The following is a 12,493-nucleotide window of genomic DNA, read 5'->3' as shown; positions in this document are numbered from 1 at the left end:
ATAGCTGAGGGCCTTATTGTTCTGTAGGTATACACATGTGGTACACATGTGGTAAAATACGCATCACAGAAAGTTTAACATTTTAGCCATTTTTGAGTATATAGTAGAGTTGCATTAAGTACATTCGCACTGTTGTGCAACCAGTCTGTAGAACTCTTCTCATCTTGCCAAACTGGAACTCTGCAATGATTAAACGGTAACCCCCCATTGGCCCCTCCCTGAGTCCCTGGCAACCACCATTCTACTTTCTCTCTCTATCATTTTGACAACTCTAAGTACCTCACATAAATAGAACCATATATAGTATTTGTCCTTTTGTGACTGGCTTATTTCACTTAGCTTAATATTCTTAAAGTTTATCCATGTTGTGGCTTCTGTCAGAAATTCCTTCTTGATGAAAGCTGAATACTATTCCATTTAATGTATATATTTTCTTTACTCATTCATCAGTGGATAGACACCTGGGTTGCTTCTACCTTTTAGCTATTGTGAATAGTGCCACGGTGAACATGGTGTGCAAATATCTCTTTGAGACCTTGCTTTCAATTTTTTTGTCTGTATATACCCAGAAGTGAAATTTGCTGGCTCACGTAGAGTTCTATTTTTAATTTTTTGAGGATGTATATATGCTTTTATATAATCTCTCCTTATTGAGTTTTACTGTCTACCACCTCTAGTGTCCCTGAGTATAGAAATTCTCGTTCACCTACTGTCCTCACTCCCTTCCAATAAGCCATGACCTGTTTGGAGGATGGACATAGAAGTGACAGTAGTGATCTGAATATGTGGTTGGAAAGGGAATTTGAGGGCCCAAAATTCTGCATGTGAACTTTGAATTCATTTTTCCACTTTCCTTTGCCACAACTGAGCTCTCCCACCACGATCCAGTGTTTTCCTGGAGGCTCTAAGTAAGTGTGTCAAAAAACCCAATTCATTGAAAGCCAGTTCACTTAAATGGCCAACTAGCAATAACTTTCTATTACCTACTTTTTTTTTTTTTTTTTTTTTTTTTTTTGAGATGGAGTTTCACTCTTTCGCCCAGGCTGTAGTGAAGTGAGGCGATCTCGGCTCACTGCCACCTCTGCCTTCCGGGTTCAAGCAATTCTCCTGCCTCCGCCTCTCGAGAAGCTGGGATTATAGGCGCGTGCCACCACACCCGGCTAATTTTTGTATTTTTAGTAGAGACGGGGTTTCACCATGTTGGCCAGGCTGGTCTCGAACTTCTGGTGGTCCTGACCTTAGTAGGTCCACCCACCTCGACCTGCCAAAGTGCTGGGATTATAGGCGTAAGCCCGGTCTCTATTATCTACTTCTTTACTTTTAGTTATCATTTTGTCTGCATAGTAGCATTTTAAGGCAAATTCAGTTTGATTCCGTTCCGGTTTCCTTGGTGTTGCAGCTAGAGTCTGAGGGGCCCAGAGGAAAAGGAAAACCTAGAGGGGCGTAAGAAGAATATAGAATATTTAATTTTATTCCTGAGAAAGTACAACCTCAGTGGATGGAAATCAGAAGTCATTAACTAGCTGTTTACTATTGGGCAAGTCTTTTGGCTCTTTGGGCCGAAATGTGCAAAACGAGGATCACAATTTTAATTCACAGGTTGTATGTGTGTAAGCACACGCTCACGAACGCTTCCCAAAGTTGAACCGGGAGCAAAAGTGTTAATATCCCTTAAAGGTTCAGCGTATGACGTCACCATCGCAACAACAACAATGCGCATGCGTTTTTTTAAAGAGCCGGCGTGCTCCAGGCGCAGCTCAGGGCTCCCTCTTTCTTAGAGCGCTCCGCCCCCGTTTCCCGCGCGACTGCTCCTCCCTGCAGGAGCGAATCTGCCAATCACAGCCCTCTTTTTCCTTATCGTCATTGGCGCGTGCCCCGGTTTCAAAAGCTCGGGGGCGGGTTTCTGGGTTCGCGCATGCGCCTTCGTGCGTTTCCCCCATGCTGTTTGCACGATCCTGGCCTTAGGTGTCTCTCGTCTGGGGGTCGATCCGAGTTGTCTCGGCTGCCGTGATGGTCAAAACTGCCGACTCTCCGGGTTCGGGAGCCCGACCCGACCCGGTGCGGAGCTTCAATCGCTGGAAGAAAAAACACAGCCACAGGCAGAACAAAAAGAAGCAGTTGAGGAAGCAACTGAAGAAACCCGAGTGGCAGGTCGAGCGTGAGGATATCAGCCGCCTCATGCTGAACTATGAGAAGGTGAGGCCCGCCAGCAGCGGGGCAGCGTGTCACTGCGGCGAGGGGTTGTAGAGTGGAGGAGGCGGACCTGTCACTGGGACCCGGCCGGGAATGGGAGGTCACGCCGGGTGCCACAGCTCAAACCTCTCCACCGCCCTGGCCACTCTTTTGCTTGCTACACTGTTCCTGAAAAAAATGATAGAAATCAGTTTCACTGGGCCAAAATCAAGGTGTCAGCAGGGACATGCTCTCTCCAGAGGTCCTAGGGGAGAATCTGTTTCTTGCCTTTGTAGCTTCTGGTGGCTGCTTGCGTTCCTTGGCTTGTGGCTGCATAACTCCAGTCTCTGGCTTCACCTGTGTCATTCTACCTCTTCTGTTATAAGGATGCTTGCGATTGCCTACACAGATAATCCAGGATAATCACCCAGTTTCAAGATCTTTAATTTAATCACATCTGAAAAGTCACTTTTGCCGTGTAAGGTTAATACACGGACATAATTTGGGATCATTTTTAGCCTACCACATCTTAGCTCCACCATCTCAGCAGACCATAGAGCTAGAATGACCGTAGGAGCAGTCTTAGGTACTTCTCTCTTACCTTCTCTTATATCCAGTCCGTCACACTGGTGATCTGTTATGCTTCTTAAAGTTTTCAAATGCGTCTTCATCCCTAGTGCATTGTCTTCAGCCTCCCATCATCTCTTGCCTGGATTACTGTAGCAAATATTGCTTTCAACAGGGATCAGCAAACTTTCTCTGTAAATGATAGTGAATGTTTTCAGCTTTGTGGTCAAAAGGGTGGAACTACTCAATTGCGCCCTTGTAACACAAAAGCTGCCATGGAAATACTTAAATGAATGGGTGTTATTTTTCACTAAAACTTTAGTAAAACAGGTGGCTGATGGGATTTGGCCTGTAGGCCTTAAACCTTTCTAATTTATCCTCTATCCTTTGGCTAGAATGATTCTTTCCAAGATGAACGTCTAATCATTTTACTCCTGATTAGAACCCTTCCTTGGCTCAGTTACTTTTAGAAAAATTGTCAAATACAGTGTGTCAACATGTTGTAGTTCACTGAAGAGTTCAGTTATTTGTGGTCAGCCTGACCTGGTTTAAATATCATTCTCTTTAGGTATTGGCTAGCCAGGTTTCTTCACCTCTCTAAATCTCAGTTTCTTCTTTCAAAAAACAGAGGTTATTAGCCACCCAGAGCATTGTAAGGCTCAAATGAGATAATGCACGGGTAATACAGATCATGCACAAGAGGTACATGACAGGCATATATGAAGGAACAGTTTGCGGTTTTGTGAATTGTCCATGCTTCTTGTGCTTCTCATTCTGGTGCTTAATGTTTCCACTGCTTGCAGTGAGCATACCCATCTGCCCACTCCAAGGACAGGTACTCTTCCTTCCAGATTTAGTGCAAACTTCTCTTCATCACCTCCCCTGGCTGAGTTAGGGCATTTTGTAGATACTTTCATTACAACATTTATCAACTGTCTGTGATGACTGGCTTCTTTAACTTTTTTAAGAAAACTCTTCTACTAGACTATGAACCATTCAAGGTCAGCAACTAGTGATACATTCATCTTTGCACTCCCCAGAGTCTGGTAGCACAGTGCTTGTTCTTGATTAGGTGCTCCGTCAGTGTTTAGATGTTCTTCGCTGTAAGACTAGACCTTTCCCAGATGGCTTTACTCTGGTTGGCAGCATTGGCTAATTCTTTTTTTGTTTCTTGTTTGAATAGTAATTGTGAACACTTATCAAACTTTTATACATGCTGACTTTCTATATACTCACAACAAATACTGTGAAATTGTTCTCATTGGCTGAGCGCGGTGGCTCACACCTGTAATCCCAGCCCTTTGGGAGGCGAGGCATGCGGATCACCTGAGGTCGGGAGTTGGAGACTGGCCTGACCAACATGGAGAAACCCCATCTCTACTAAAAATACAAAATTAGGCGGGCGTGGTGGCACATGCCTGTAATCCCAGCTACTTGGGAGACTGAGGCAGGAGAATCACTTGAACCTGGGAGGCAGAGGTTGCCATGAACTGAGATCGCGCCATTGCACTCCGGCCTGGGCAACAAGAGCGAAACTCTGTCTCAAAAAAAAAAAAAAGAAAAGAAATTGTTCCCGTTATATAGATGAGGCAACTTTAAGGCACAGCAAGGTTAAGATTTGGTTGAGACATAAATGCGGTGTGAAATCAATTGTCAAGGTTAGCAATGCTAGATATAATCATTTGAATAGCAGGCTTATTCTCTAGGAAACCAAAGTGCAGGCCCTCACTAAGGGGCTCCTCAGATGGTAGCATTGTATATAAAACTTACAACATAGCCATGGTACACAGGTGGTGTTCGGTAGCCTCACTGGTGAAATGCTGAACAATTTAACTGCAAAACCTTTTGAAACAATTTGAGGGACGTTTGTCTAGGTGGCTGTAAGTATACATGGAAAAAAATACATGCCCAAGTTGCTAGGGAACCTGGGCATGTAGGGCTTGATACAGTTTAACACAGGTTATATTAGGATGTATACAATGTTATAATAGTAAATTTGTAACATGTACCTCAGCGCTGTGGAGTTAGAGGATGGTGTAATTAGGGGAAGTTGAGTTACCCTATACTGAGCCTCTTCTGGTCAAATGCATTATAAAACATGCTTCCTCTGGGTATGCTACCATTCTTCCTGGTGGTTGCAGCCTCAGCCCTGGCTTGGGGAGCTGATGTGGGCTGGATTTCAACCTCTGCATCTCAGTCTTAGCAGATGTCACTGTGGAGCATACTAACTGTCCAGTGCTTTGTGGTTGCCAACAGTGGAGCTAAGCTTTTTTTTTTTTTTGAGATGGAGTCTCACTCTGTCACCCAGGCTAGAGTAAGGTGGCACCATCACGGCTCACTGTAGCCTTGACCTCCTGGACTCAAGCGACCGATCCACCTCAGCCTCCTGAGTAGCTGGGACCACAGGTGCATGCCACCATGCCTGGATCATTTTTTTGGTAATTTTTGTAGAGATGGGGTCTTACTGTATTTCTCAGGCCGATCTTGAACTGTGCTCAAGTGAACTGCCCACCTGTAATCCCAAAGTGCTGGGATTACAGGTGTGAGCTACTGTGCCTGGTGGAGCTAGTTCTTGAATGATGAGTTCATCATATAGAAAAGATTGGCAAGGATGTTCTAGGTGGAGGGAACATGAGGAAATACAGAGATATGAAAATACGTGGAATTGTTTGAGGAAGGAAATATTCCTTGGAGTGTTGCATGCATTCCTGAGTTGGCTTCACATGGGTTCGAGAAGCAGGTTCGACTGTGATGACATTGGAGGCTATAGCAGGTAGTATAGTGCCTTCCTAAAGTGTCCACATCTTAGGCCAGACGCAGTGGCTCACGCCTAGAATTCCAGTACTTTGGGAGGCTGAGACAGGCAGATTGCTTGAGATCAAGAGATTGAGACATCCTGGCCAACATGGTGAAACCCCATCTCTACTAAAAATGCAAAAATTAGCAGAGTGTGGTGGTGCGTGCCTGTAGTCCCAGCTTCTTGGGAGGCTGAGGCAGGAGAATTGCTTGAACCCAGGAGGCGGAGGTTGCAGTGAGTCGAGATTGCACCACTGCACCCAGCCTGGCGACAGAGTGAGACTCCGTCTCAAAAAAACAAAAGTGTCCACATCCTAATACCTTTAACCTGTGAATATGTTAGATGGCAAGGGGCAATTAAAGTTTCTAATCAGCTGACCTTAAAGTAGCGTGATTATCCTGGATTATCCAGGTGGGCCCGATGTAATCACAAGCGTCCTTAGATATGGAAGAGAGAGGCAGAAGAGTCAGTGTCAGAGTGATGTGATGTTAGAAGGACTCAGAGTCTGTTTCTGGCTTTAAAGACAGAAGAGAGTTACACCTAGGAATGTGGGCAGCCTCTAGAAGCTGGAAAAGGCAGGGAAATGGACTCTTCCCTAGAGTCATCAGAAAATAACGCAGCCCTGCTGACACCCTTGATTTTAGGCATGCGAAACCCACTGTGGACTTCTGACCTCCAGAGCTCTAAGGTAATATATTTGTGTTGGTTTAAGCCACTGTTTTTGGTAATTTATTACAGCAACAATAGGAAATTTATACAAAGGCCACAAAGACTTTATCTGGAAGCCATGGGAAGTATGTGGCGGGAGTCTATGTAGAGAGTATACCCGAGCTGTAAACGTTGGAGGGTAAGAGACCAGGGAGGAGACTATGGAGACTACTGGTAGAGTCTAGGTTTTGGGTTTGTTGAGAAGCAGATGACAAAATGGGATTGGGTGAACTGGAGCTTTAGGGATTACAGGGGCAGGAGCGGGGATGCCTATGAAGGCTGAAGGAGAGGGAGCAGGAATGGGGAGGGAAAGGAGAGAAGGATGAAAGGAGGAGCCGGTAGGAAGAGTCTCAGACTGCAGAACAGTTCCAAGAAAGTTTCAGCCAGGCTGATGCAGAGTCACGGATCCAAAGTTGTCCATCAGAGGAATCCCTGGGCCTGCCGTTGTACTGCTAAGCCCTGCCATTGACTAGGAGCAGCCTGGTGGAAGCATGGCTTTTTTATGGTGGGTCTTTAGGAGGCACAGGTGGCATGGTCAGTCAACTATGCGACTCATAGGAGGAGGGTGGTGTATTTCTTTCCTTTTCTTTTTTTTTTTTTTTCCCCAAGATGAAGTCTCCCTCTACTGCCCAGGCTGGAGTGCAGTGGTGCGATCTCGGCTCGCTGCGACCTCCACCTCCTGGGTGTAAGCAGTTCTCTGTCTCAGCCTCCCAGGTAGCTGGGATTACAGGCACCCGCCACCATGCCCGGCTAATTTTTGTATTTTTTTTGTAGAGATGGGTTTCACCATCTTGGCCAGGCTGGTCTTGAACTCCTGACCTCGTGATGAGGGTGGTGTATTTCTGAGGGTGTGTTTTGGAGTAACTGCTAGAGAAGTAGGGATTGAGGCTCACTGAGAAATGTTGAGCTGCGTTAGTTCACCAGCTGTTTTCACTATTGCTGAATGACTGTGCACCTGGGATGCATTTAGACTATAATCAGCTGTACCATATAGAAACTGCATTCAAATCCCGATTTTTTTTTTTTAATCAAAATTTGGTCTGGTGTAGTTGAGGTGGTTTGCTTTCCTTCCATTACTGCAATAGGTGGAGCATTCTAGGAAGTTTCAGTGTTTTTTTCACCAGGCCTTATTCACTTGAGCAAGAAATAGTTATTACTAGAGAGTTGTGAGAAGTATAAGAGGATGATCACATGATGTCCTCCTTTTCTCCTTCTCCCCTTTCTGACTTTTCCACCAGCAGTGGGAAGCCTTTAATAAAGACCATTCCTGAAATATCTCTTCCCTGAATTCAGAAGAATTATGAGGCAGATTTGTAGACTGAGTGTGAGTAGTGTGGAGATGGAAGTGATTTTTTTAACCCCCTAAGAAAGGGATAAAGGGAAGAGGAAAGAGTTATTTTGAGATGGAGTCTTGCTCTGTTGCCCAGACTGGGGTGCAGTGGCACTGTCTCTGCTCACTGAAACCGCTGCCTCCCAGGTTCAAGCGATTCTCTTGTCTCAGTCTCCCAAGTAGCTGGGATTACAGGTGTGTGCCACTGCGCCTGGCTAATTTTTGTATTTTTAGTAGAGACAGGGTTTCACCATGTTGGCCAGGCTGGTCTTGAACTCCTGACCTCAGGTGATCTGCCTGCGTTGGCCTCCCAAAGTGTTGGGATTATAGGTGTAAGCCACTACCCCCGGAGAGTTATTTTGTTTGTAGGAACAATAGCTATCTCCTGCTGTGGCTGCTCTGTAATCCTTGGAATATAACTGAGAGTATCTAGAGCAGGGTCAGCAGACTCTTTCTGTAAAGGGCTGCATAGCCTGTATTAGGCTTTATGGTCCATACAGTCTCTCGAACTACTACATGGACAATAAATACATGAATTATTGTAGCTGTGCTCCAATAAAACTTTACTAAAACAGGCAGCAAATTGGATTTGGCCTGTAGGCTGTAGTTTGCTGTCCACTGTTTTAGAATATCAGCAGAATCAAAATTTCCTTTTCTTTCTTCGCCTTCTTTAAAAGAATACAATATATAGTTTTCTGTTGTAATCCTTGATGGAAGAGTGTTGGAGCAGTTTCATTCTTCTAAACTTTCCCTCCGGGAGGGTAACTGACTTTAGGAAGATGGAGGTACTGTGCAGTATTTTGTTTGAGGAGCTCATTTTGCCTGTGCTGTGTCTCTTGCTGGGGCGGAGGGCTTGAAGAGTGTGTTGGCAGCCTGCCTCCTTCTGTAGACATTCCATTCCCTGTGAAAACAGCTTTTTAGCTGATAAAACCCGGAGCGCAAGGATGGACCATATCTAATTTTAATGCCTTGTTTGGAAGATTATCTTGTAATTGAGGTTCCTTGCTGGGACAGGATGTTATTTGAATAAACCATTTTTTCTAATGCTGGTACACTGATTCTGCTCCTTTCTGGTGATATCTGAAATGATTTGTAGGGATTAAGACAATGTTGTAATATTTGTATTTTCAGCATTTGAAGGCAGAGGGTGAACCCTGCCTGGGCTTTGTTAAGAATCCTAGGGGAAAAAAAAAAAATGCTAGGAAAGATGTGTAGATTGTAAATGAAATACAACTGTCATCCCTTCACTGCCTACAGTGTAATTTAAATAAATGAACCATACAAATGCAGTTTTTTCTTTTTGCAAATAATGAATAATTTGGGAGTATATTTCCAGATCTGAGCAGTAGTTCCTGCATTCTGCATCTGTAACAAAATAATTCTCCTGAGCAGCTGAAATGAAATTCAGAAAATTGGGTTTGTGCTAATAAAGAACACCAGTAATGAATGTTTGAATAATGTAAAGTTAGAGAGCAAAATGTTACTTACTGTGGCTTCAGAGCATGACAGACATTTCCCCTGATTATTTTGAAATAATAGCATTCCTTCAGTATACCCCAAAATGAAATCAGATTGGATTTCATAGGCCACTGATTTATAGTTAAAACTTTGAATGGATTGTGCTAACCAGAAATATTTCTCCAACTAATTTCACGCTTTTTTCCAAATTGTCTGTATAGAACTATTTTCATTGTGATCTTGTGAATTGTAATTTTGTCCTATTTCTTAAATTTATATCCCTTAAAGGACGATTGGAAGTAAATTTTCTTCCTAAAATTGATGTGGTTGGTGATGCTTTAATGTGTTCAACACTTTGGAGGTCAAGGATATTGAAGATAGTAATATATTTGGTGTGTGTGTGTATTGGGTGACTTTTTCCCTTACCAATTGAAATGGTTACAAATGTATATCTGATTCAGGAACTGCCTCTTGAGGGCATATTTCCTTTCAGAAGGAATGATGGCTTTTAATTAGAAGTGGTGATTGAATTCAACCTTGCATTACCAGGGATGAGCTAGGTAGTACAATATAGAGAAAAAACAATTGTGTTGTGAAGCAAATTAATTACCCAGATTACTTTTTATTTTTTTCCAGATAAATGTAAGCGAAATTACAAGATTTTCAGATTTTCCCTTGTCCAAAAAAACATTGAAAGGTAGGTATATGGTGATCTTGGGATATGTTATATATTTCTTGGTATTTTTGATAAATGGGAGAAGATTTAGAGAGTTTAGCCTAAAAAAAAAAACCTTATTTTGGCAAATTTTGGTATGAAAACAAGCAGTATTCAAGTTTCACCAGTTTATTTTCATTCATCCAGAAAGGACTGATTAAAAGAAAAACAAGATTCCAACCGCCTCTAAATAAAATGAAATCTAATTGTGTCAGTTAAAATAAGCAAGGGAAGAAACCAAGATACGACACCCTTTGTATCTGTTTGCTAGGGCTGACATAACAAAATATCAGACTGGGTGGCTTAAACAATAGAGACTTCTTTTCTCACAGTTCGGGAAGGTGGAAGCCTGGGATCAAGATGCTGGCAGCATTGCTTTCCTTTTAAGGCAAAATAAGGGAAGGATCTGTTCATACCTCTCTCCTTGGCTTGCGGATGGCTGCCCTCTTGCTGCCTTTTTATTTTCATATAAATAAAAATTGTATATATTTACAGTGTATGACATGATGCTTTGAAATATATATATATATGCTGTGGAATGGCTAAATCAGGCTACTTATACATGTTGTAATATTACCTCATCCTTTTTGTGGCTAGAACACTTAAAATCTACTTAGTAAATTTTTTTTCCAATATATTGTAATTAACTATAGCCACCATGATATACACTAGATCTCTTTTTTTTTTTTTTGGAATACAGGGCCTTGCTCTGTCACCCAGGGTTCAGTGCAGTTGTGTGATCTTGGCTCACTGCAGCCTTGACCTTCTGGGCTCAAGTGATCCTCCCACCTCAGCCTCCTGAGCAGTTGGGACCACAGGTGCGCACCACCATGCCTGGCTAATTAAAAAAATTTTTTTTATAGGGACAGGGTTTTGCCATGTTGCCCAAGCTGGTCTTGTACTTCTGAGCATAAGCTATCTGCCTGCCTTTGCCTTCCAAAGTGCTGGGATTACAGGCGTGAGCCACCACGCCCAGCCTACAATAGATCTCTTGAACTTCTTCCTCCTCACTGAAATTTTGTATCCTTTGATGAACATCTTCCCACTCTCCTTACTTCCCCCAGCTCTGGTAACTACCATTCTACCCTCTGCTCCTATGAATTTGGCTTTTTTAGATTCTACATGTAAGTGAGATCATAAGGTATCTTTATTGCTGTGCCTGGTTTATTTCACTTAACATGATGTCCTCCAGGTTTATCCATGTTGTTGCAAATAACAGGATTTCCTTTTTAAAGGCTGAGTCATATTCCACTGTGTGTGTATAACTATATACCACATTTCTGTATGTACTCATTCATGAATACTTAGGTTAATTTCATATGTTGGCTTCTGTGAATAACGCTTCAATGAACATGGGAGCACAAATACTTTTCAAAGTACTGGTTTTATTAACATATCCTTTGGTTTATACGCAGGAGTGGAATAGCTGGATCATAGAATAACTTGTCTCCTCTTCACATGGTTTTCCCTCTGTGCATGTGGACTCTTGGTATCTCTTTGTTCAGACTTCTTCTCATAAAGACACCAGTTTTATTGGATGAGAGCCAAACCCTATGGGGCTCTACCTTAGAGCCCCAAACCCTATGGGGCTCAAATCACCTCTTTAAAGGCCCTCTCTCCAAATACAGTCCTGTTCTGAGGTATGAGGCACTAGGGCTTCAACATAGGACTTTTGGGGGACACAACTGACTTAGCCTATAACACTATCCTATGGGGATTTTCTAAAGTATAATTCTTCCCTCCATGTTGCCAGGTTTGCAAGAAGCTCAGTACCGTTTGGTAACTGAGATACAGAAGCAGACCATTGGATTAGCTTTACAAGGTAAAGATGTACTTGGAGCGGCTAAAACTGGATCTGGCAAGACTTTGGCTTTCCTTGTTCCAGTAAGTACATTATCACATTATCATTGGGTCAGACTCTCTATTACACGATTTTATAATATTCTGTGCCCAGATGCAAATTATATGAAGAGATGTTTTCATGTTAGATTTCATGATCGATTGGCTGGAATGCAAGCTTCATCAAACAGGAGCCACATGTGTCTTGTTCGCCATATTCCCCAGGTCTTATCACAGTGTCTTGTATGTGTCAGGCACTCAGTAACTTAATGAATGAACTATTGTGCCTTGACAAGTCATTACATTCTTGATGGAAATGGGGTGCTCCAGCATGGCAGGTTAGAATGGTTCTGCTCTGCAGTAGGACTGGCGGGAGACACTGTTTCTGCTCTCACCCTCGTGAGCCTGCCAGTGGCATTTATACTTGCCACATTGGTTAGACTAAAGCTGAAGTATGCTCAGTTTAAGGAGCTTTAGGCCTGTGTTGAGAATTTTCTGGGACATTGCTATTGGTCTTTTATAGCAGTAAAAGAATAAAGCTTCTTAAGCATTCACTTCCATCTCTGTTATGTTGGTCTCCTAATTTTTCATTCTTATGAAGTGAAAAATCTTATTTTAATGATGATTCCAAATATTGCAGAACCACTTTTCTCTTAAATCCTAGTGTATTTTTCCCCCTTTAAAAAACAATAAACAATGTCTCTTTATAGCTACAGAATTCAGTCACTATATAACTACAGCAGCTACATGGGTGAAAGTTTATTTATTTATATATTTTTTGAGATGAAGTCATGCTGTGTTGCCGACCCAGGCTGGAGTGCAGTGGTGCACTCTTGGCTCACTGCAACCTCTGCCTCCCAGGTTCAAGTGATTCTACTGCCTCAGTCTCAGAGTAGCTGGGATTACA

General features: G+C 42.8%; 1 protein-coding gene across 3 annotated transcripts in view; it reads left to right on the top strand.

The window, feature by feature from the left end:
• Positions 1-1,883: 1,883 nt before the first annotated feature.
• Positions 1,884-12,493, top strand: part of DDX10 (DEAD-box helicase 10) — a 276,993-nt gene continuing 266,383 nt past the window's right edge. For 2 of the 3 annotated variants that reach the window (XM_032285659.1, XM_032285658.1), the window contains exons 1-3: positions 1,884-2,196; positions 9,669-9,729; positions 11,501-11,631. In XM_032285659.1, the coding sequence (XP_032141550.1) occupies positions 2,011-2,196; positions 9,669-9,729; positions 11,501-11,631 (378 nt within the window). In that variant the 5' untranslated portion in view covers positions 1,884-2,010. The remainder of the gene's footprint in view (positions 2,197-9,668; positions 9,730-11,500; positions 11,632-12,493) is intronic. The other variant, XM_032285660.1, reaches the window with a different exon arrangement.

The sequence above is a fragment of the Sapajus apella genome, unplaced genomic scaffold (assembly GCF_009761245.1).
Source record: "Sapajus apella isolate SASKATOON/1434 unplaced genomic scaffold, GSC_monkey_1.0 scaffold16, whole genome shotgun sequence".
NCBI lineage: Eukaryota > Metazoa > Chordata > Mammalia > Primates > Cebidae > Sapajus > Sapajus apella.
This window is presented reverse-complemented; position numbering and strand designations above follow the sequence as displayed.